The sequence below is a fragment of the Saccopteryx bilineata genome, chromosome 5 (genome assembly GCF_036850765.1).
Source record: "Saccopteryx bilineata isolate mSacBil1 chromosome 5, mSacBil1_pri_phased_curated, whole genome shotgun sequence".
Lineage (NCBI taxonomy): Eukaryota > Metazoa > Chordata > Mammalia > Chiroptera > Emballonuridae > Saccopteryx > Saccopteryx bilineata.
The window spans coordinates 131,092,284-131,118,568 of NC_089494.1; the positions used below are offsets into that span (position 1 = coordinate 131,092,284).

General features: G+C 38.8%; 1 protein-coding gene and 1 long non-coding RNA gene across 9 annotated transcripts in view; one reads left to right on the plus strand and one right to left on the minus strand.

Annotated features, from left to right (window-relative positions):
• NRP1 (neuropilin 1) overlaps positions 1-26,285 on the plus strand; it is a 189,255-nt gene that overhangs the window by 139,531 nt on the left and 23,439 nt on the right. For 6 of the 8 annotated variants that reach the window (XM_066233209.1, XM_066233216.1, XM_066233214.1 and 3 more), the window contains one exon: positions 11,949-12,053. In XM_066233209.1, the coding sequence (XP_066089306.1) occupies positions 11,949-12,053 (105 nt within the window). The remainder of the gene's footprint in view (positions 1-11,948; positions 12,054-26,285) is intronic. The other 2 variants (XM_066233212.1, XM_066233213.1) reach the window with 1 other exon arrangement.
• LOC136306726 (uncharacterized) overlaps positions 1-26,285 on the minus strand; it is a 146,856-nt gene that overhangs the window by 15,507 nt on the left and 105,064 nt on the right. The window lies entirely within an intron of this gene.

Here is a 26,285-nt window from a genome sequence, read left to right on the forward strand (position 1 = left end):
CAAAATAGAGTATTAAAATACAAAAAAAAAATAATGAAATAAAGAAGGAGTTCTTTGAAAAGATAAACAAGATTGACAAACCTTTAAGTAAACTTATCAAGCCTGACCAGGCGGTGGCACAGTGGATAGGGTGTCGGACTGTGATGTGGAGGACCCAGGTTCAAGACCCTGAGGTCACCAGCTTGAGCGTGGGCTCATCTGGTTTGAGAAAAAAAAGCTCACCAGCTTGGACCCAAGGTCGCTGGCTTGAGCAAGGGGTTACTCTGTCTGCTGTAGCCCCACAGTCAAGGCGCATATTAGAAAGCAATCAATAAACAACTAAGGTGTCACAATGAAAAACTAATGATTGATGCTTCTCATCTCTCTCCATTCCTGTCTGTCTGTCTTTCCCTATCTATCCCTCTCTCTGACTCTCTCTCCATCTCTGTAAAAAAAAAAAATAATAATAATAATAATAATAATAAATTAAGTAGACTTATCAAGACCAAAAGAGAGAGAACCCAAATAAATAAAATCAGAAATGGAAGTGAAGTAACAACTGATATCACAAAAGTACAAATTATTGTTAGAAAGTATTACAAACAACAATATGTCAACAAATGGACAATCTGAGTGAAATGAATAAATTTCTAGAAACATACAATCTTCCACAACTGAATCAGGAAGAATCAGAAAATCTGCAAAGATGGATTACAACTACTGAAATTGAAGTAGTAATCAAAAAATTCCAACAAGCAAAAATCCTGGACTGGATGACTTTACAGATGAATTCTACCAAACATTTAAAGAACTAACACCCATCCTTCTCAAACTATGCCAGAAAAATTCAGCAGAAGGGAAGACTCCCAAGCTCATTTTACAAAGCCGACATTACTCTGAATCCAAAACCTGACAAACACATATAGGAAAAGAAAAGTGTAAGTTAATATCCTTAATAAACATAAATTCAAAAATCCTCAACAAAATATTAGCAAACTTAATTCACCAATACATTAAAAATATCACACACCATGATTAAGTGGGATTATTTCTGGGATGCAAGTTTGATTCAATATCTAAAAGTCAATTAATATGATATACACTTAAAAATAAAGGATAAAAATTATATGATCATATCAATAACTGCAGGAAAAGCATTTGACAAAATCTAGAATCCATTTATGATAAAATAAAAAACTCAGCAAAGTGGGAATAGAGAGAACATATCTCAACTTAATAAAGACTACATATGACAAACCCACAGGTAACATTGTACTCAATGAGAAAAAATTAAATGTATTTCCCTTAGGATCAGGAATAAGACAAGGATGTCCACTTTCACTACTTTTATCCACTGTAGTATTGAAAGTCCTAGCCACAGTAATGAGACAAGAAAAATCAATAAAAAGTATCCAAATTGGAAAAAAGTAAAATTCTCATTATTCATAGATGATATGATATTATATATATGTAGAGAATCCTAAAATTCAATCCTCCCCCCCAAAAAAATGTTTGAACTGATAAATGAATTCAGTAATATAGCAGGATACAAAACTAATATTCAGAAATTGCTTGCATTTTTATACACCAATAACAACTATCAGAAAAAGAAATTAAGAAAGCAATCCCATGTACAATTTTATTTTAAAAAATAGATAGGAATAAATTTAACCAAGAAGATAAAAGGCTTGTACTCAGAAAACCAAAACACTTTCAAAAAAGATATTATTGAAGAAGATAAAAATAAATAGTAGTGTATACCATGTCATGGATAAGAAGAATAAACATTAAAATTTCCATACTACCCTAAGCAATGTATAGATTCAATGCAATCCCTTTCAAAATACCAACATAATATTTCACAGAACTAGAACAAATAATTATAAAATTTATTTGGAACCACAAAAGACCTTGAATAGCCACAACAATCTTGACAAAGAAGAATAAAGTTGGAGGCATCATACTATCTGATATCAAACTTACTTCAAGGCCATAATAATCAAAAGAACATGGTACTGACATTAAAAACAGACATATATATCAATGGAATAGAATGCCTCGAAATAAACCCCATTTTTTATTGTCAATATTTGACAAAGGAAGCAAGAACATACAATGGGGTAAAGACAGTCTACTTAACAAACGGTGTTGGGATAGTGGGACAGATACATTCACAAAAGTAAACTAGAACACTTTTTTACACCTTATGCAAGAAAAAAAAAACTTTAAATAGATTAAAGACAGACTTTCAAACCATAAAACTCCCAGAATAAAAATAGGCAGCCAACTCTTTGACTTTGTTCCTTATAATATTTTTTTGGATATATCTCCTCAGCCAAGGGAATAAAAGAAAAAAAATAAACGGGACTACATGAAGCTAGAAAGTTTTTGCACAGCAAAAGAAACCATCAACAGAGTGACGTCAGAGAAATGGTGGTGTGAGAGATACTCCCAATCTTTTCCCTTGAAATTTCAACAAATGCTACAACTGTAAAGAGAAAAAACGCCAGATGAACCTGAAATACACACATACCAGATAGACAAAGGTATGATTGTGCAAGAAGGCAGGCCAAAGATAGAATCCACTCACAGAAGAAAAAAGAATTCCAGAGGACTGAGTCTTTCTCATTCCTCACGGACCTGCAGGAGGGAACACTGTTGGTGCAGGCTTTGTCTCAGAACCAGAGCCGGAGCCCGGAGAAGAGGAGAGTCTGGGAGGAAGTTGCTGAGATAGGGCAACGACCAAGAACACAGAGCAGGGCCCTATCCCAGTGTCTGCTGCACTCGTGATTGCAGGCACTGGGCAATTGCAAGTGCTGGGCACACACATAGCCTGTGGCGTGCTCCCAAGAACTTGTGGAGATCAGACCATGGGGCACTGGAGTGTGCTTGGTTTGCCTGCCCAACCCGCCAAGTTTAGCTTTGTGGTGCCAGATGCGCTTGATCTGGGATCCGTGCCCCACCCGCTCCAAAGTTCAGGCACCGGCTTGCCCAGCGGAGTTTAGCATATGTGGGTGGGATGCCCCTGATCTGTGATCTCTGCAGCAATGGTTACTGAAGCTTGGACACTAGCTTGTGGTGCACAGCCCCTGCCCTGCCCAGAGTTGCACTTTGAGTGCTTAGAGTAGTTTTTGAGGAGGGACTGGACTGTGTCACCCCAGCCTGCTGGTCCGCATTGCTCTCCTTGTTGTGGGAATGGTGGTGGCGGATGCCCCTCAGCTGGGTCTCCAGGCTGCTCTCTCCTGTCAGAGGTGGGGGTGCCTGGGTGCTTGATTCCCTGCTCTGTTGGGACATGGTGGAGGGCCCCAGACGACTCCTGGTCAACCATTGCTAGAGCCATAAAATTGCAAAGCCCTAACAACAAGGCCCTCCTACTAATGCAACGACCCTGCCTGCATCATTACGATAGCAATGCCTCAGCAAAGCTCCACCCAAGAATCTCATAGAGGCAAACCTTACAGTACAGCGCCTCCTACCAGGAAAAGGAATCAGTTACCTCTCAAAACTGGAAAAATATATTTCCTTTTTTTCTTTTTCTTTTTCTGTTTTATCCCACTTTCTCTTCTTTCTTTTTTTTCTTTCTCCTTTTCCCATGTGAACTTCATTATCCTTAGTTGTTATATTTTTCATTTTTGATTTTTGTAAGGGTTTCATTTCCAACACTTTCTCTTCTTTTCTTTCTCCCCTCCCTTCTCTCCTTCTATCACCCTTTTTTCTTTTTTTCCCCCATCTCACCTGAAAATCATTTTTCATCAAATTATTGTATTTTAGACATATACTCCTTTTTGTGGCATTTTGCTTGTTTTATACTTCATTTTTTTCTGTTTTTAATTTTTCTCAGTGTCTGCTTTTTATTATCTGAGGTTTTTGTTTTACTTATTATTTATTGAATTTTTGTTTTTTCACTGTATTATTTTTATTTTTTTATTTTTAGTTATCTCTTGTTAGGATTATTAACAATACCGCTCACAAATGCCATCAAGAAAAAAGTCAAATATGGATATACAAGACACAGACATAGCTCAGTTAGATGGTGAAAACTCTCTAGAAAAAATCTCAATTACATGGAAGCCTTGCAGCTTAATGACAGAGAATTCAAAATTGAAGGTCTAAAAATACTCAGTAAGATACAATAAAACACTGAAAGGCAATTTAGTAAGCTCAAAAAACAACTTAATGAATAAAAAGAGTACTTCAAGGAAATTGTAACTATACAAAATAACCAAACAGAGATTTAAAAAACTCAATATATGAACTGAGAAATGAGGTAACAAGCTTAGCTAATAGAATAAGCCATATAGAGGAGAAAATTAGTGACATTGAAGACAGGCAACTAGAGATACTACAGAAAGAAGAAAAGAGAGACTCACAACTTTAAAAAAATGAGAAAGCCCTACAAGAATTGTCTGACTCCGTCAGAAAGAGCAGTATAAGAATAATGCTTATATTAGAAAAAGAAAAGAGGGAAAAGGGAATGGAGAACATATTGAAACAAATAATCAGTGAGAACTTCCCAAGCCTGTGGAACGAGAGCCTCGAATCCAAGAAGCAAACAGAATGCTGAGTTACCTCAACCCAAACAGACCTACTTCAAGGCATATCATAATGAAATGATCACAAATCAATGACAAAGAAAGAATCCTCAAGGCAGCTAAGGAGAAGAATATAATATATAAAGGAAGGCCTATTAGGCTATCATCAGATTTCTCAGCAGAAATTCTACAAACCAGAAGAGAGTGGACCCCAATATTTAAAGTACTGAAAGAGAGGACCTGCCAGCCAAGAATACTATATTCATCAAAGCTGTTTGTCAAATATGAAGAGGAAATGAAAACATTTACAGACATACAGAAGCTGAGGGAATTTATCACCAAAAACCCCCACTATAGGAAATACTAAAGGGGGTTATCCAACCAGACACAAAGAACAAAACAAAACAAAACTACAAGTAAAAATTTTTAACAAAACCACAATAAAAACAAGGATAATCTGTAACAACAATAATATAAAAGGGGAGAGGATAAAGATCAGCAGTAGCAAAGGAGGATGGAGTGCAGAAGTACTCATGAGATAATGGACTCTAATAAATATGATAATTTTCTTTTAATAACCTAATTGTAACCACTCCTAAAAATGCCACTACTGAAACACATAGCTTAAAAAAAAAGAAACAGAAGATACAAGTACAGAATACCACAAAACAAAAACAAATGACAGAAAAACAAAAAAGAAGAATCAAATAAGTCAAAAAGATATCAGAAAGCAGTATATAAGATGACAATAGGAAATCCTCAAGTCTCAATAATTACATTAAATATAAATGGACTGAACTCACTAAAAATAAAGAGTCACAGAGTAGCAGATTGAATCAAGAAGCAAAACCCAACTGTATGCTGTCTTCAAGAGACACATAGAAGCTACAAGGATAAAAATAGATTCAAAGTGAAAGAATAGAAAATGATTCTCCAAGCAAATAATATCCAAAGAAAAGCAGGTGTAGCCATACTCATTATTGACAATGCTGATAAAAGACAACAAAGGTAACCAGAGAAAAGAGGAACATTTCATAATGATAAAGGGGAAATTGCATCAAGAAGACATAACACTTCTTAATATATATGCACCAAACCAGGGAGCACCAAAATATATAAGACATCTACTAACTGATCTAAAAGTACAAACTGAAAAAAATACAATCATCCTTGGAGACCTCAATAGATCATTGATGGCTTTAGATTGTTCATCCAAACAGAAAATCAATAAAGAAATATCGGCCTTAAATGAAACACTAGAAAAAATGGAAATGATAGACATCTATGGGACATTTCATCCAAAAACGTCAGAGTATATACATTTTTCTCCAGTGTACATAGCACATTCTCAAGAATAGACCATATGCTGGGCCACAAAACTAACATCAAAAAATTCAGAAAGGTAGAAATTATACCAAGCATATTATCTGACCATAAAGAATTCAACTGCAAAAAAGAAGTAAACAAAGCCACAAAAATGTGGAAATTAAACAACATACTTCTAAAAAATGACTGGGTAAAGAAGAAATAAAAGAAGAGATCAAAAGATATATACAGACAAATGAAAATGACAACACAACATATCAGAATCTCTGAGATGCAGTGAAAGCAGTAGCAAGAGGGAAGTTTATATCATTACAGGCTTATAAGAACTAACAAGAGAGAGCCCAAGTAAACAACCTAACATCACATCTTAAGGAACTAGAAAAAGAAGAACAAAAGCAACCCAAAACCAGCAGAAGAAAGGAAATAATACAAATTAAAGCAGAAATAAATGAAATAGAGAACAGAAAAACTATAGAAAAAATTAATACAACAAAAAGCTAGTTCTTTGAAAAGATCAAAATTGACAAACCCATGGCAAGACTCACTAAGGAAAAAAGAGAAAAGATTCATATAAACAAAATCCAAAATAAAAGGGAAATTACCATAGATATTATAGGGATACAAAGAGTTATTGTATAATACTATGAAAAACTATATGCCACCAAATTCAACAATCTGGAAGAAATGAATAAATTCCTAGAACAATACAATCTTCCTAGACTGAATCACGAAGAAGTGGAAAGCCTAAATAGACCCATAAGCAAGGAAGAAATAAAAACAACTATCAAAAACCTCCCTAAAAATAAAAGTCCAGGGCCAGATGGCTATATTAGTGAATTCTACCAAACATACAAAGATTTGTTTTCTATCCTTCTCAAAGTCTTCTAAACAATTGAAGGAGAAGCAATACATTCTAACACATTTTAGAAGACCAACGTAACCCTCATACCAAATCCTGGCAAGAACAACACAAAATAAAGAAAACTACAGACCAATATCTCTAATGAACACAGATGCAAAAGTCCTAAACAACATACTAGCAAATCAAATACAACAAAACATTTAATTCATCATGATCAAGTCATCTCAGAATCACAAGGATGGTTTAACATAAGTAAAACAATTAATGTAATACACCATATCAACAAAACAAAGAACAAAAACCATATGATCCTATCAACAGATGCAGAAAAGGCTTTTGATAAAATACAATATCCTTTTATGTTTAAAACACTCAACCAAATGATTAGAGAAGGAAAATACCTCAGCATAATAAAGGCCATTTACAACAAACCATCAGCTAACATCATGCTAAATGGTAAAAAAACTAAAAACATTTTTTCTAAAATCAGGAACAAGACAAGGCTGCCCACTCTCTCCACTCCTATTCAACATAGTGCTGGAAGTTCTAGCCAGAGCAATCAAACAAGAGAAAGAAATAAAAGGCATTCATATTGGGAAAGAAGAAGTTAAGCTTTCACTTTTTGCAGATGATTTGATCCGGTATATTAAAAAGCCAAAAGCCTGACCAGACAGTGGTGCAGTGGATAGAGCGTTGGACTGGGACGTGAAGGACCCAGGTTCGAAACCCTGAGGTGACCAGCTGGAGTGTGGGCTCATTGGGTTTGAGCAAGGCTCACTAGCTTGAGCCCAAGGTTGCTGGCTTGAGCAAGGGGTCACTCGGTCTGTGGTAGCTCCCCGGTCAAGGCACATATGAGAAATCAATCAATGAACAACTAAGGAACCACAACAAAGAATTGATGTTTCTCATCTCTCTTTCTTCTGGTCTGCCTGTCCCTCTCTCTGACTCTCTCTGTCTCTGCCACAAAAAATAAAAACAAACAAACAAAAAAAAACACAAAAAACTCAAAGACTCCACAGAAAGGCTACTAGAAACAATAAACCAATACAGTGAAGGTCTCAGGATACAAAATTAATATACAGAAGTCTATTTCTTTCTTATATGCCAACAATGAAACTTCAGAAAAAGAACTCAAAAAAATAATCCCTTTTACAGTTGCAACAAAAGTTAAATAAAATACCTGGGAATAAACATAACAAAGAATGTAAAGGACCTATATACTGAAAACTACAAAACATTATTAAAGGAAATTGAAAAAAGACACAATGAAATGAAAAAATATTCCTTGTTCATGGATAGGAAGAATAAATATAGTTAAAATGGCCATTTTACCCAAAGCAATATACAAATTTAATGCAATTCCCATCAAAATCCCAATGTCATTTTTTAAAGAAATGGAACAAAAAAATCATCAGGTTTATGTAGAACCATAAAAAACCCGAATAACCAAAGTAATCCTAAGGGAAAAAAAACGAAGCTGGAGGCATTACAATACCTGACTTCAAATTATACTACAGAGCCACAATAATCAAAACAGCATGGTACTGGCAGAAAAATAGACACACAAACCAATGGAACAGGATACAGATCCCAGAAATAAAACCACATATATATGGGCAAATTATCTTTGACAAAGGAGCCAAAAACACACAGTGGAGAAAAAAAAACAAAAAAAAAACTTCTTCAATAAATGGTGCTGGGAAAACTGGAAAGCCACATACAAAAGAATGAAACTTGACTACAGTTTGTCCCCTTGCACATAAATTAATTTAAAATGGATCACAGATCTGAATATAAGATCTGAAACAATAAATTACTTAGAAGAAAACATAGGTACTAAACTTATGGACCTTGGCCATAAAGAGCACTTTATGAATTTGACTCCAAAGGCAAGGGAAGTGAAGGCAAAGATAAATGAATGGGACTACATCAGACTAAGAAGCTTCTGCACAGCAAAAGAAACTGACAACAAAATAAACAGACAGCCAACTACATGGCAGATGATATTTTCAAACAACATCTCAGATAAGGGGCTAATATCCAAAATATATAAAAAAAACTCACAAAACTCAGCAACAAACAAGCAAACAACCCAATAAAAAAATGGGAGAGGACATGAACAGACACTTCTCCCAAGAAGAAATAGAAATGGCCAGTAGATACATGAAAAAATGCTCATCTTAACTAGCTATTAGAGAAATGCAAAACAAAGCTACAGTGAAATACCACCTCATACCTTTTAGATTAGCTATTATCAACAAGACAGGTAATAGTAAGTCTTGGAGAGGCTGTGGAGAAAAAAGAAACCTCATTTATCGTTGGTGGGAATGTAAAGTAGTACAACCATTATGGAAGAAAGTATGGTGGTTCCTCAAAAAATTAAGAATAGAACTACCATATGACCCAGCAATCCCTCTACTGGGTATATATCCCCCAAACTTGAAAACATGGGTACATAAAGACAAATGCATTCCCATGTTCATTGCAGCTTTGTTCACAGTGGCCAAGACATGGAAAGAACCAAAAAGCCCTTCAATAGAGGATTAGATAAAGAAGATGTGGTTCATATATACAATGGAATACTACTCAGCCATAAGAAATGATGACATAGTACCATTTATGACAACATGGATGGACCTTGATAACATTATACTGAGTGAAATAATAAATCAGAAAAAGCTAAGAACTATATGATTCCATACATAGGTGGGACACAAAATTGAAGCTCATGGACATAGATAGTGCAGTGGTTACCAGGGAGAGGGCAAGAGAGGAGAGGGAGGGAAGTGAGAGAGGGGGAGGGGCTTCAAAAGAAACAAAATATAGGGTAATGAGGATGATTTGACTTTAGGTGATGGGTATATGGCATAATCGACTGTCCAAATGATGTGGAGATGTTTTCTCTAAATCTATGTGCTCTGGTTGACCAATATCACCCTGTTAAATGTAATTGTCTAAATTTAAAAAAAAAAATCAACAGAATGAAAAGACCACCTACGGAATTGGAGAAGATATTTGCAAACATACATTAGATAAGAGCTTAGTGTCCAAACTTTATAAAGAAATCCTACAACTGAATACCAAAAAACCTCTCTAAACAATCCAATTAATAAATGAGATAGTTTCACTTTTTTAAATGTAACAGCTGTGCTGTATTTTTTTATCATTAATACTTGAAGTAATAAAATAGGCTTCAGTTATTTTAAAAAAATGAGCAGAGGACCTGATAGGCATTTCTCCTAAGAGTTCAATAGCTATATGAAATGATGCTCAATGTCACTAATTGTTAGAGAAATGCATATCTAAAACATAACAAGATATCGCCTCACACCTGTCAGAATGGCTATCATTAATAAATCAATAAACACCAAGTGTTGGTGAGTATATGGAGGAAATTAAACCCTTGTGCACTGTTGGTGAGAATGAAAAGTAGCACAGACACTTTTAAAACAGTATAGATATTTCTCTAAAAAATTAAAAATAAAACTACCTTATGACTCAACAGTTCCCCTTCTGGATATTTAGCTGAAGAAATCCATAACACTAATTTGAAAAGTTATATGCATCACTATGTTCACTGCAGTGTTATTTACAACAGCCAAGACAAGCAAGAAACCTAAATGTCCATCAGTGGATGAGTGGATAAAGATGTGGTCCATATACATGATGGAATATTGCTCAGTCATAAGAAGGAATGAACTAGTACCATTTGCAACAACACAGATGTACCTAGAGTGTATTATACTAAGTGAAAAGTCAGAGAAAGACAAATATCATATGATTTTACTTATATATGGAATCTAAAAGAACAAAATAAATGAACAAATAAAACAGAAAGAGACTCATAGATACAAAGATCAAACTGATGGCTACCAAGCGGGAGAGGAGTTAGAGGCTGGATGAAGAAGTTGAGAGGATTAAGACATAGAAATTGGTAGTCACAAAATAGTCACAGGGATGTAAAGTACAGCACAGGGAATATAGTCAGTAATATTATGATAACTGTATGGGGCACCAGACTAATTGTGGTGATTACTTCTTAAGTTATATAAATGTCTAATCACTCTGCTGTATACCTGAAACTCATATAATATTGCATGTCAAGTACAATTGAAAAATATAAAAGCTAAATTTAAAACAAAAATAAGTGAGCCTGGACTATTTGTGTGTGCATTTCACAAAGTGTAGACCATGTGCCTAAACAGTGTGCACAGTATCTCACATGCTGGTTTCCTGGCGGGTTCTGTCAGGTAGTTGAGGAAGTTGACACTACCTACATTTCTATATGTGTTGTAACTCTGCTCAATATTTAAACACAATGATAATGTCAAATTTTTATTCAGGAAATAGCAATGACCAGCACAGTCCTACTGGCCAAAAGCAATTATAGAACAGCCCTCCACCCCCACTCCCACCCTTGTCTGGTTCTCAGACATCAAGAGTACTGTACATTCCCTCCAGGCTCATAAAGTGAACTGTAATCCCCAAAATTGTGAAATATTAAGCAGATTGCAAAAAGGAGTAACAGTCTGAAAAACATAGACTAAACTAAATTTCAAGAACTTCAAAAGAAGTCTTTAATCAATGTTGGATACCTTTCATCTACACACTGAAAGATACCAGAAGACAGGGCAGCCCTGGAATGCAGTTCATTGGGAGAGAAGGTGGAATGACCCCAGGTTATCCAAGACAAGCCCTCACAGACCTGGGGAGGGGTCACAGCTGCTGGAAACAGAGCCACTCACAAAAAGAAAAAAATGACATAATAGCATACTAAAAGTGAATGTGTTGGGACTCTCTTTTGGGAAAAAAATGATATGAACTTAGCCAAATGTACTAAGGCCATAAAAGAATTCATGACAAGTGAGGTCTCTAGCATCTTGAAAATGAAAGGACAGACAGCTCATGCACTATCTCTACAATCAAAGTTCCTCATTCTAGAGTCATGAATAAAAAACCAGTGAGAATTCAAGAACTTTTCAGAGAAAGAGTGTTTATGTAGATAACAAAGTAAAAAATGCTAAGGTAGCTAACTCTATTCAGCAGATAGGAGTCAAAGACCAAAACAAAGCAGTCTCGAACAGATTTTGCAAAATCCAAGTCTGTGTATCTCCTGAAAGAGGTAAACCAGGCTCCTGGCCTTCTGGCCACAGAGCAGAGTTTTCTGTAAACCCATTAGCAGATTCGAAGGCTGGAAGCTTGAGAGTTCATTTTGGAGGTGAGACACTAATTCTTGGCTCTTGTTGCAGCTCCTACAGCTGGACCAACTACCCCCAATGGGAACCTGGTGGATGAGTGTGATGATGACCAGGCCAACTGCCACAGTGGAACAGGTGATGACTTCCAACTCACAGGTGCAGACACCATCTTCATCCCATTGTTGTGCCGTTTCGGTCCCTACTGTCATTGAGACCAGCTAGTGAATGTCTGTCTGTGTCTATGTAACACCTCATGGCACTGGTCATCAGGGTGGTGGCAGGAATGCCCCCACAGAGGCAGCCTTGTCAGGGGAGACGTATTTTTATGTCCTCGTGTTTTCCATGTAAAGAACTTATTCTTCAGCCTGACCAGGCAGTGGCGTAGTGGATAGAGTGTCAGACTGGGATGCAGAGAACCCAGGTTTGAAGCCCTGAGGTTGCCAGCTTGAGCATGGGCGGGCTCACCAACTTGAGTGCAGGGTCACTGGCTTGATCGTGGGATCATAGACATGACCCCATGGTCACTGGCTTGAGCCCAAGGTCCCTGGCTTGAGCAAGAGGTCACTCACTCTGCTGTAGCCCCCCCCCATCCTGGTCAAGGCACATATGAGAAAGCAATCAATGAACAGTTGAACAAGTCACAACGAAAAATTAATATTTCTCATCTCTCTCCCTTTCTGTCTGTCTGTCCCTATCTGTCCCTCTCTCTGTCTCCGTCACAAAAAGAAAAAAACTGAAACAAACAAAAACTTGTTCTTCATAGTCCCAGCCATTTTCAGAGTCAATGCTAGGTCTGTCCTAATGGAATAAGGATTTCTCCATGGCTAAAACGAGCTAAACAGATCCTTATCTTCGACCCCCACCCCGCAACCCCCTTCCGCAACAATACATTAATTATATAACTACACACAATAGAATGTGAGTGTTTATTTTTATTTTCTACTGAGGATAAAATTTTGAGTGGCTCTTTTATCCAACCAGTGGGTGAAATGAGGCTCATGTTTGAAATGTAGCTTTTAAGTTAGGATTTTGTAAGTCATCTTGCATTAAAAGTTTCCTCGACAAAATTAGTCGTCAGTTCACATTAGCACCAACTAGTAAATATATTAGGGCTGGTGTGTGCCAAATGCATCACTAATCAGAGTATTCTAAAACCCTCAAAGCTAGAGAGTGACCTTCCCTTCCACTTGGAATGGCAGAGGAAATGTTAGGCCAGTGGGGAATGGATTGCACCATTTGGACATCGGCCAAAGCGCCTAGGACTTTCCCCTTAATGTTGCAAAAGGTACTATGGGACCTTTACTGCTACTTGGGTCAAAATGCAGTTTCACATAGCATCTGACTCTCATTTTGTGTTAAACATGAGCCCTTGAATGCAGGTCTGTATGTTTACCCAGAAGAGACAGAGAGAGAGAGCCCACATAATTTCCATGGGTACAACCAAAGGCATTACCATGTACCTTCATAAAAGTGTATAATGTGACTGGCTAATGCCTCCATTGTAAAGTCTGGAAGGAAATGTCTCAGAGTACATTTCTAGTTACTTCCAAAGCCCTCCTCTGAAGGCGTAAGAGAGTGCTGCACTCTGAGAGGGAATAAGGACTCAAATCTAGTTCAGAAATTTAGTATAACGGACTGGGTTTACATTTAAGTCCCACTCCTAAGGCTGTCTCCCAAATTTCCAGGGTAATCACTTACAGTTACATGACCAATAAATGTTCTGTTGCTATGAGCTTTCGAAAAAAAAGCTTATATATAAGTAGACATAAACCACAAAAATTGCTCTTAATGCAGAGATGTTTTCTTTGTAAAATGTCAAATTCAAGCTGCAAACCCTACAGCTGATGTTAAAAACAGGAATACAGGTCTCTGAACTAGGCCCCATAGAATCTTCCCAGGTTTGCCTGGAAACACTGCCCTGAACCTCGGATTTTTTGCCAACCCTGTCACACAGCCGTGGTGAAATTCCTCATTAAAAGGAATGGCTGCAATCACCACACTGTATTTCCTTTTCAATTAGCCTCTTGTAGAGAGGGTCCTTTTCATTATATACCCTGGAGTGGTCAGCTAATATAGATTAGAACAAAGCCTTGGATTTATCCCTCATCTCAGAACAACCAACCTCATTTTTTGCATCAGTTCATAACTAAATCAATTGAGACTGAAGCTCTTGAATGAAATAGGGCAAGTATGTTATCCTGGAGCAAACTATATGGCAACAAGTGACAAGCCACAGAAAATGGCCATTTATAGTGGAAAACGGGCAATCCTTTAAAAGCATAAGATTAGGGTTTCTCTATAGTTTTTAAAATAATTTTTGTGTACATAGAAAAACAATTTACTGTAAATTTTTATTTTAAATATTACCATATCAAATTTTTTTTTTAATTTTCTCAGGCCAATATATTTGTTTCAATAATTCTATAAATAGAGGCATAATACTAAGAACTTATTAAGGTATTCATTATGCACACATCACACCCCCATTGGTTAGAGATCTTAGAAGTCATATTATGCTTCATAGTCATTGGCTGCATTATAACCATGTTTGCTCAAGGAAGCTCTTTGTTACCCTTTTCTGGGAAAGGGTGTACCCCTATATAAATGTCTGCAAGGAGCCGGACCAGCGCCTTGGTCTGGTATCTTTGCACATGAGAACAAGTCACGTCCCAGGCACGCACACAACTTTGCACCATCTCTGCTCACTTTGGGAAAGACTTGACTGTCAGAGTGGCAAACGTACTGTTCTGTCCAATACAACCGATTAAACACATTCTCACTTTAACCTGAGAGGTGGGAGTGTGGGGATTGGAATCGAGGCCCTCTTGAGCAGCATTCAGTTCCTGAAAGCAGATGTTGTTGCTTCCATTTCTCCTCCCCCGGGTGGCCTATTTGTACATGGAGAGAAGAGAGAAGTATTGTAATAGACTGTTCTTTATTTATGAACAACACTGCATTCCGGGTGACATGAGTGAAAATGAGGAGAGGTTTTGCTCTCCCATATTTGCTCACCAAGGTGAAAATTCACCTGCAAGTTATTCATTTGCAAATGCCTTTGAACTCATGAGATCATACAATGGCCTGCAAAGGCACTGAGAGGCTGGATTTCACATTGAATCCTTGTGTGCTCAAGAGCAGAATTTGGCTTCCAACCTACAACAAAACTGATAATGCCTGTCGGTTTTAAAAAGTGAATTTTCACCTTGAGTTTTTCTCCTGTGAGACCACTGGGAACAGAATGATAATGTATTCTGGCTGCCCTCCAATTCTTCCATTATAGGTTCACTTTTTTAACCCATAATATATGTAATTTCTTATTCCCGGGGCCTGCCTCATTGAAGCCACACACACGTGTGACCACTCAGCCAGAACATTTACTGGGAAAGGGGGGTAAACGTGACTTGGTGCTGCAGCCGATTAGCTCAGAAATCTTCAGACCTTGACAAGAACAATGCTTCCGCAGCTCTAGTCCATCATCCAGGACCAGCTCTGTGGGTGCCACAGGATAGGACTAGGGCCCATGCACAACAGAGATGATCACAGATCTTTGTTGAATGATGCTATTGGAAGGTCTACAATGGCACTTTATTTATTTTTCTTCTTTTCCAAGTGAGAGGAGGGAAGATAGACAGATTCCCACATGCACCCAACCAGGATCCACCCAGCAATTCCCATCTGGGCCATGCTCACAACACAGTTATTTTTAGCACCTGAGGCCAAGGCTCCACAGAACCATCCTCAGCACCCAGGCCGATACACTCGAACCAAACGAGCTAGGGCTGTGGGAGGGGAAGAGAGAAAAAGAGAAAGAGAGTAGGGGAGGTGGAGGAGTGGAGAAGCAGATGGTTGCTTCTCCTGTGTGCCTTGACCAGGAACCAAACCTGGGACATCCACACACTGGGCCAATGCTTTACCATGGAGCCAACCAGCCAGAGCCAACAATGGCACCTTATAATGACCTCCAACACTCTACATGACACTCATGGCCCCACACCAGGCCCTTACCCTGAGTCTTCCCAGGGCTTTTTCTCTTGGGAAAGCAAACAAATGGTCTCTGGCCATGATCTTCCCTGCAGACACTCATAAGGAGACACACCAAGAACCTAAGTCAGAAACAGCAAACTAGTGTTTTCCAAGCTTCCTGCATTTTAAGTCTCACCTGAGAAGTTCAGAAATACAGGTTTCAAGGGCTGACCCCTAGATATTCTGGTCCTCAGGGAAAGCAGAAGAGGGGAAGTGGGCTGGGAACTATAATTTGAACAAGCAGTCAGGTGACTCTTCTGGTTGGGCAAGTTTAAGACATAACTGTAATGACGATGAATGGACAATGGAAGTGCAAACGTAGAGAGAAAGAGAACACAGCTAAGTTTTCATGCAGGCCCCTAACCAGCCATGTCAGTCGACCCAAATTGATGGAAAGCTCACATGGTTCAAGTTGTTGTTGTGCAATCCCTGCTTCCTTGAAACTGTAGAGAAATGTTTCTCCCCTTCTCCTTTTCCTGCAGTTTTCCAAACTACATGAGGGGCAGAAATATTGGTCTTTGGGGAAAAGTAAACAACTATTGTAGGGAAAAAAAAAAGAGTAACTATTGCCATCTACTATAAACCTTTGTTTTTGTTTTTTGTTTGTTTGTTCTGTTTTGTTTGTTTTAGCTGACAAAAAAACAGATATTTATTTCTCCTAAGACTGGTGGTTGGAAGTTGAGATCAGGGTGCCAACATCATTCGGTTCTGGTGAGGGTCCTCTTCTGGGTTACCGATGACCTTTTTCTTGTACTGAAATAGACTGTGGGACCAGCCTTGCGCCTCCCTTGAAGGCATACATCTGAAACCTTGGCAAACTCTTTGACACTTAGAAGTCTAGGTCACTTTTAATGTCCCAGCTGCTGAGGACATTTGGAGGCCTTTGTGTCCACTGTTGCAGTCACATGCCATGCTCAGTCTGGGAATCAGCAAATGCCCTTGGAATGAAGCCTCAAATTCTCCTTGCCATCTGAATGTTGTATGAATAAATGTGTTGGAGGGAGCAGCAAGATGGCAAGGTAGTAGGTAGACGTTCGAACTTCCACCTCCCAGAACCAAAGAGGCTTACAACTTAATTTTAAGAACAATCATCTGGTCTTGTCTGACCAGGTGGTGGTGCAGTGGATACAGTGTCGGACTGGGATATGGAGGACCCAGGTTCGAGACCCCGAGGTTGCCAGCTTGAGCGCAAGCTCATCTGGTTTGAGCAAAAGCTCACCAGCTTGGACCCAAAGTCGCTGGCTCAAGCAAGGGGTTATGCAGTCTGCTGAAGGCCCACGGTCCAGGCACATATGAGAAAGCAATCAATGAACAACTAAGGTGTCACAAGGAAAATCTAATGATTGATGCTTCTTGTCCTTCTACATTCCTGTCTGTCTGTCCCTATCTATCCCTCTCTCTGACTCTTTCTCTGTCAAAAAAAAAAAAAAAAAAAAAAAGAAAGAAAAAGAAAAAAGAAAAAGCAATCATCTGGAAAAACCAACTTTGGGCTAAACCAAGAGGAATCTATAACCAAAGATCATCAAAGAAGCCACACTGAGACTGGTAGGAAAAGTGGAAATGTGGAGAGGGCTGCCCAGCTCCCAAGAGCAAGAAGTGGCCCAGAGGGACCCGTGTGGGGCTTTCCTGAAGAAGGAAGTGTCCTGCCCTAGCCGGTTGGCTCAGCGGTAGAGCATCAGCCTGGCGTGCGGGGAACCCAGGTTCGATTCCCAGCCAGGGCACATAGGAGAAGCGCCCATTTGCTTCTCCACCCACCCCCCTCCTTCCTCTCTGTCTCTCTCTTCCCCTCCCGCAGCCAGGGCTCCATTGGAGCAAAGATGACCCAGGCGCTGGGGATGGCTCCATGGCCTCAGCCCCAGGCGCTAGAGTGGCTCTGGTCACGGCAGAGCGACACCCCGGAGGGGCAGAGCATCGCCCCCTAGTGGTCAAAGCATCGCCCCCTGGTGGGCAGAGCATCGCCCCTGGTGGGCGTGCCGGGTGGATCCCAGTCGGGCGCATGCGGGAGTCTGTCTGACTGTCTCTCCCCGTTTCCAGCTTCAGGAAAAAAAAAAAAAAAAAAAGGAAGGGAGTGTCCTGGGCCCCAGGACCAAAGACCCAGCCTGCAGCCCAGAGCCTAGAAGAGGCGTATGGGCAGTACTTAGCTGTGAAATAAGCCAGAATACTGTTTGTGAGAAAGAGACAGATTTCTCAGACCCAGGATTCGTCTTAAAGGGATGCACAGAAAACTTCTTTCACAACCTCTCACCTGGAGATCCAGGGGCTGGGGAGAGCTGAGAGGACCAGAATAGCAGGAAGAGAGTGTAATCTAGGAGGCACAGGGAGAAACACTTAAACGGACAGCCACCTTAACCCCTGGTCTGAGTCACTCCCCAAATCTGAAGTGAATATTTCCCCTGGAACCAGCAATACCAGCAAAAGGTGGCAGGTCACCAGCCAACAAGCTCTCCCACAGCACTCAGAGCAGAGTCACTTAGAAGCAGGGAGCCATCAGGGATATAGAGTTGAGTGCTGAGATCTGAGCTGCATTATCCCCCACACTACTGAGTGCTCATCAGAGGGCAGGCAGCAGCAGGATGCGGGAGCACTGTCCTGTCTGTGGGGGCAGAAGAAGGGGTCTGGCCAGAGTTGTGGCCTGGGCATTTCAAAGTGGTCCTGTCTGGGGTCCTGCCTGGGGTACTGCACGCAGGGGTGAAGCAGAGGCTGGGGAACCAGCCGAGGCTTGCATCCCCAGTGTGCGCACACAGTTGCACCTGCAGGGGTGGGGCGGAAGCTGGGGAACTGGCTGAGGCTTGCACCAGGCAAACAAATGCAGTCCCACCCACAGGGGCAGAGCGGAGGCCAGGGGCTGGCTGTGGCAGAGGCCCAGGTGCATGCCTCCATTCCTGCCCACAGAGGCAAGGCAGAAGCTGCAGTGACCTTAGCAGCAGGCCAGCGCCAGCAATGCCCATGCCCGAATGCCTGAGGCAGTGGTAATGGTGGTGGCAGGCTTGCGGACAGATCACACCTTGGGAACACTGAGGCCACACCCATTGGAATCCTGTGGCCACTACCTTCTGAGGACTAAAAAGGAAGAAAAATATAAAATAAAATAAAGAAAAACGAAGGCTGAATAGAACAACACCTGAGGCTAAGGGGCAAGCCACATCCAATACCTTACCTATCCCCTGATTTATAGTACTGAGCCCAACAAGTAGCCACCAATAAGAGGCTGCAGAAAGCACATCTCAGGGGAACCTGAACATTTAAACGAACATCCTATAGGCCAAAAGTAGATAAAAGCCAGCCTAACTGCCTAACTTGATATTAACAACGGTACCTGGGCTCAGCAGAAGCAGCCACAACACTTGATCGCCTGTTGCTCAAAAAAAGTAGATAAGGGCCAGTCATAGGAAGCAACCCCCACTGGTCTGCACCAGGCTCTGGCCAAGAAGGTCCAGGAAGAGCACATCCAGAGGCCAGATACAGAGAGCATTGGTTCAGGACCTAACAACCCTTGTTAGAGTGACATCTTAAGGAAGGGCTCCTCACACCTGACCCAGTTAAGATATGGAAGACGCCGATAAAAATAACAAAAAGAACAGTGACCAGAAAAATAGCCCACAGCAGTTTACAAATAGCAGCTGATGCCAACCCAAGAAGTTCTAGAAACAACACAACTGGAAACTGGAGGCAGACAATATGAACCCTAGACTCAGCAAGCTACACAAACAACTCATCCAAAGGAGGAGTCTATACACAGACAAAATGGGAAGGCAGAGAAATGCAACCCAAATGAATCAACAAGAGAAATCACCAGAAAAAGAGCTGAATGAGATGGAAATAACCAAATTACCAGATGCAGAGTTTATAATAAAGATTGTTAGGATGCTTAAAGATCTTAGCAACAATGGATGGACATAATGAGCACTTAAATAAAGAGATAGCAAGCATCAAGAAGAATATTGAAATCATAAAAAAAGAACCAATCAGAAGTGACAAATATAACATCAGAAATGAAGACCACACTAGAAGGAATTATAAGCAGGATGGTTGAAGCTGAGGATCAAATCAATGATGTAGAGGACAAAATAAATGAAAGAACAGAACCCAGAGCATCAAACAGAAAAGAAGCTCAAAATGTCTGAGGAAACTCTAAGAGAGCTCTGTGACAACATGAAGAGAAACAACATTCATATCATAGAGGGTCCTGAAGGAGAAGAACAAAGAATAGAGAACCTGATTAAAGAAATCAAGCTGAAAATGTCCCTAAATTGATGAAGGAAAAAGTCACAAAAGTTCAAGAAGCACAGAGTCCCATTAAGGATGAACCCAAAGAGGCCTACATCAAGACACATCATGATTAAAACACAAAAATTAAGAGATAAAGGATACTAAAAGCTGCAAGAGCAGTCAATTACCTACAGAGGAGCCCCCATAAGGATGACATTTGACTTCTCAACAGAAACACTTGAGGCCAGAAGGGATTGGCAAGAAATATTTAAAGTAATGCAGAACAAGAGCATACAACCAAGACTTCTTTATCCAGCAAGGCTATCATTTAAAATTGAAGAAAAAATAAAAAGCTTCCCAGACACACACACACACACACACAACAAACAAACAAACAAACAAACGAAAACCTCAAGGAATTCATTACAACGAAACCAATCCTACAAGAAATGTTAAGGGACCTCTGTAAACAGAACAAACGGGGAAAAAACGTAGTAAAGGAGGAAATGTAGAATTACAGAATAAAATGGCAATAAACAACTACATATCAATAATAACCTTAAATGTAAATGGATTAAATACTCCAATCAAAAGACATAGGGTAGCTTTGTGGGTAAGAAAACAGGACCCATACATCTGCTGTCTACAAGAGACCCATCCCAGAACAAAAGATATACATAGACTGAAAGTAAAGGGATGGAAAAAAATATTTCATGCAAATGGAAATGAAAAAAAAAAAGCTGGGGTAGCAATACTTGTATCTGACAAAATAGACTTTAAAACAAAGGCAATAGTAAGAGATAAAGAAGGTCACTACATAAGGATAAAGGGAGCAATTCAACAGGAAGATATAACCATTATATATATATCTATGCACCTAACACAGGAGCACCTAAATATATAAAGCAGATTTTGATGAACATAAAGGACAAGATCAACAGCAACACTATAACAGTAGGGGATTTCAAAGCCCCACTATCATCACTAGATAGATCCTCAAGAAAGAAAATTAACAAAGCAATAGCAGACTTAAAGGACATACTAGATCAACTGGATTTAAAATCTTCAGAACTTTTCACCCTAAAGCTGCAGAATATACACTCTTTTCAAGTGCTCATGGTACATTTTCTAGGATAGACCACATGTTAGGACACAATGGCATGAAATTAGATATCAACTACAATAAAAAAAACTGGAAAACACTAAAACACTTGGAGACTAAATAACATGTTATTAAAACAACTAATGGGTTAACAATGAGATCAAGGAAGAAATCAAAAATTCCCTCAAAGCAAATGAAAATGAACATACAACAACTCAAAATTTATGGGACATAGCAAAAGCAGTCCTGAGAGGGAAGTTCATAGCATTACAGGCATACCTTAGGAGCTAGTAAAAACTCAAATAAACAATTTAACCCTGCATCTAAAAGAACTAGAAAAAGAACAGCAAGTAAAACCCAGAAGAAATAGAAGGAAGAAAATAATAAAGATCAGAACAGAAATAAATGACATAGAGGCTAAAAAAAAATACAGAGGATCAATGAAACCAAGAGCTGGTTCTTTGAAAAGGTAAACAAGATTGATGAACCTTTAACCAGAATTACCAAGAAAAACAGAGAAGACTCAAATAAATAAAATTAAAAATGAGAGAGGAGAAGTAAAACTGACACAGCAGAAATACAAAGGATTGTAAGAAAATACTATGAAGAACTGTATGCTATAAAATTAGACAACCTATAACCCACCATGTCCCAGGACCTGAAGATGCAGTGGAGTAAGCAGACGCACAGACTCCAAGCTCACACCACTGAACTGGATTACAAACTATTTTATGAACAAACCATTACATTTCTTGTAGGATTGGTTTGGTTGTAATGAATTCCTTGAGGGGTTTTTTTTTGGTCTGGGAAGCTTTTTATTTTTCCTTTCTGGTTTTTCAGTGTGAAAATCCAAATCTGGACTACAAGAACAGCCTCAAAAACCAAGGAGCAAAGAAGAAGCCACAACAAACTGGTAGGGAGCACTTGAATCTCCCCTGCTTACAGGAATAGGGGGAGGGGGTAAGGTTGAGAGCCCAGAAGGAATCTCACTCCAAGGAAAAGAGCAGTAAATACTGCTAACAGCCACTTGCCTGGTGACCAGGGAACAAGGTGTGTTGAAAGGGCTGGCTTGTCTTCCAAAAAGAAAGGGAGGAGAGAGAGAGAGAGAGAGAGAGACAGATGGTGAGGGACAGAGGAATGCAGGGGATGCCCTGAAAAGCTGGGTCATTCAGTGTTAGAGGCGGCTATAGCTGAGAGAGGGAATTGATCCTTCCACAAAACAAAAGTCAAAGTGCTTCCAGGTCACAGAACTCCAGACATCTCTCCAGCTCCAATCAGCGCAAAAGACACAGCTGAAAACAAGAAGTAGGGAGGAGGGGCAGTAACTCAGTTCTCCATGGAGATCTGAGATACACCTCCCCCTACTGAAGCTGAGAAAGCAACCGCCCCCAGAGAGATTAACTGGCAGAAGAGGACTTCAGAGTCTCAGGTTACACCCACCACATTCCTAGATACAGTTTCAAATAAGCACCCTGCAGAGATCAGAAAAAAAAAGACAGTTACATGTTAAGAAAACAAACAAATCAAGACTTGAAAGTGGCCCAAATCCGAAAGTGGATTACAAATAATAGCTGATGCCAACCCAAGAAGACCTAGAAATAAATAACACAATTGAAAACTGGAGGCAGACAACACCAAGCCTAGACTAAACCAGCTCTACAAACAAAACACCCAAACACAGAGATATAATGAGAAGACAGAGAAGTGCAATCCAAATGAAACCACAAGAGACACCTCCAGGAAATGAACTGAGTGATATGAAAGTAACAAAACTTCTGGATGCGGAGTTCAAAATAATGATTATAAGGATGCTTAGGGATCTTAGAACAGCAATGGATGGTCATTACAACACCTAAATAAAGAGATAGCAAGTATAAAAAGGGATATTGAAATATTAAAAGAGAATCAGTCAGAGATGACAAATACAATATCAGAAATGAAGACCACAATGGAAGGAATTAAAAACAGGATGGATAGAGCTGAAGATCAAATCAGTGAGTTGGAGGACAACTGGAATGAAAGCATGGAAGCAGAAAAGAAAAAAGAAGAGACTCAAAAAGTCTAAGGAAACTCTGAGAGAGCTCTGTGACAACATAAAGAGAAATAACATCCGCATTATAGGGGTTCCTGAAGAAGAAGAGAAAGAACAAGGGATAGAGACTTTGTTCAATCATATCATAGCTGAAAACTTTCCTAAATTAATGCAGGAGAAACTCTTACAAGTTCAAGAACAACAGAGAACTCCATTAAAGAGAAACCCAAAGAAACCTACACCAAGACAAATCATAATTAAAATACCAAAGCTAAGTGATAAAGAGAAAATATTAAAAGCTGCTAGAGAAAAAAAGACTATTACCTACAAAGGAGCCCCCATAAGGATGACATCAGACTTCTCAGCAGAAACACTTGAAGCCAGAAGGGAATGGCAAGAAACATTCAAAGTAATGTAGAACAAGAACCTACAACCAAGACTACTTTATTCAGCAAGGCTATCATTTAAAATTGAAGGAGAAATAAAAAGCTTCCCAGACAAAAAAAATTCAAGGAATTCATTACAACCAAACCAATACTGCAGGAAACATTAAGGGGCATGGTGTAAATAGATCAAAGTGGGAAAAGAATATACCAAAAGAGGAATACAGCTTTAAAGAATAAAATGGCTATAAACAACTACATATCAATAATAACCTGAAATGTAAATGGATTAAATGATCGAATCAAAAGACATAGGGTAGCTGCATGGATAAGAAAATAGGACCCGTACATATGCTGTCTACAAGAACACACCTTAAAACAAAAGATGCACATAGACTGAAGGTAAAAGGATGGAAAAAACCATTTCATGCAAATGGAAATGAAAAAAAAGCTGGGGTAGCAATACTTATATCAGACAAAATGGACTTTAAAACAAAGAATATAGTAAGAGATAAAAAGGCCACTACATAATGATAAAGGGAGCAATCCAACAGGAAGATATAACTATTATAAATATCTACGCACCTAATATAGGAACACCTAAATATGTAAAGCAGACTTTGATGGACTTAAAGGACAAGATCAACAGCAATACTATATTAGTAGGGGATTTTAATACCCCACTAACATCACTAGATAGATCCTCAAGAAAGAAAATAAACAAAGAAACAGCAGACTTAAAGGACACACTAGATCAACTCAATTTAATAGATATCTTCAAAACCTTTCACCCTAAAGCATCAGAATATATATTCTTTTCAAGTGCTCATGGTACATTCTCTAGGATTGACCACATGTTAGGGCACAAAAGTGGCCTCAACAAATTTAAGAAGATTGAAATCATATCAAGCACTTTTTCTGATCACAATGGCATGAAACTGGAAATCAACCACAACAGAAAAGTTCCAAAATTCTCAAACATGTGGAAACTAAATAATAGGTTGTTAAATAATGAATGGATTAAGAATGGGATAAAAGAAGAAATAAAAAAATTCCTAGAAATGAATGATAATGAGCATACAACAACTCAAAATTTATGGGACACAGCGAAAGCAGTCCTGAGAGGAAAGTTCATAGAACTACAGGCACACTTTAAGAAGCTAGAAAAAGCTCAAACAAACAACTTAACCCTGCATCTAAAAGAACTAGAAAAAGAACAGCAAGTAAAGCCCAAATGCAGCAGAAGGAAGGAAATAATAAACATCAGAGCAGAAATAAATGACATAGAGGCTAAAGAAACAATACAGAGGATCAATGAAACTAGGAGCTGCTTCTCTGAAAAGGTAAACAAGATCGATGAACTTTTAACTAGACTCACCAAAAAAAAGAGAGAGAGGACTCAAATAAATAAAATTAGAAACGAGAGTGGAGAAATAACAACTGACACAACAGAAATACAAAATATTGTAAGAAAATACTATGAAGAACTGTATGCCAATAAACTAGACAACCTAGATGAAATGGACAAATTCCTTGAAACATACAATCTTCCAAAAATCAATCTGGAAGAATTAGAAAACCTAAATAGAAAAATTACACCAAGTGAAACCAAAAACAGTTATCAAAAAACTCCCAACAAAGAAAAGTCCTGGGCCAGATGGCTTCACAAGTGAATTCTACCAAATAGTCAAAGAAGAACTTACTCCTATCCTTCTCAAGCTATTTCAAAAAATTCAAGAGGAAGGAAGACTTCCAAGCTCCTTTTATGAGGCAAGCATAATTCTGATTCCAACACCAGGGAAAGACAACACAAAGAAAGAAAATTATAGGCCAATATCCCTGATGAATATAGATGCTAAAATCACCAACAAAACATTAGCAAACCAGATCCAACAATATATGGACAATCATACACCATGATCAAGTGGGATTTATTCAAGAGAGGCAAAGCTGGTACAATATTTGTAAATCAATCAATGTGATTCATCACATAAACAAAAGGAAGGAGAAAAACCACAAGGTAATTTGAATCGATGAAGAAAAAACATTTGATAAAATCCAGCACCCATTCATGAGCAAAACTCTCAACAAAGTGGAAATACAGGGAACATACTTCAACATGATAAAAAGCCATCTATGACAAACCCAAAGCCAACATCATACTCAATGGGAAAAAATTAAAAGCAATCCCCTTAAGATCAGGAACAAGGCAGGGGTGCCCCTTTCACCACTCTTATTCAACATAGTCCTGGAAGTCCTAGCCACAGCAATCAAACAAGAAGAAGAAATAAAGGCATTCAAGTTGGAAAAGAAGAAGTAAAACTATCATTATTTGCAGATGATATGATATTATATATAGAAAACCCTAAAGTCTCAGTCATAAAACTACTGGACCTGATAAATAAATTCTACAAAGTGGCAGGATATAAAATTAATACTCAGAAATCAGAGGCATTTTTATACACAAGCAATGAACAGTCAGAAAGAGAAATTAAGAAAACAGTCCCCTTCACTATTACAACCAAAAAAATAAAGTACTAGGAGTACATTTAACCAAGGAGATTAAAGACTTGTACTCGAAAAATTATAAAATATTGATAAAAGAAATCAAGGAAGATACAAACAAGTGGAAGCATACA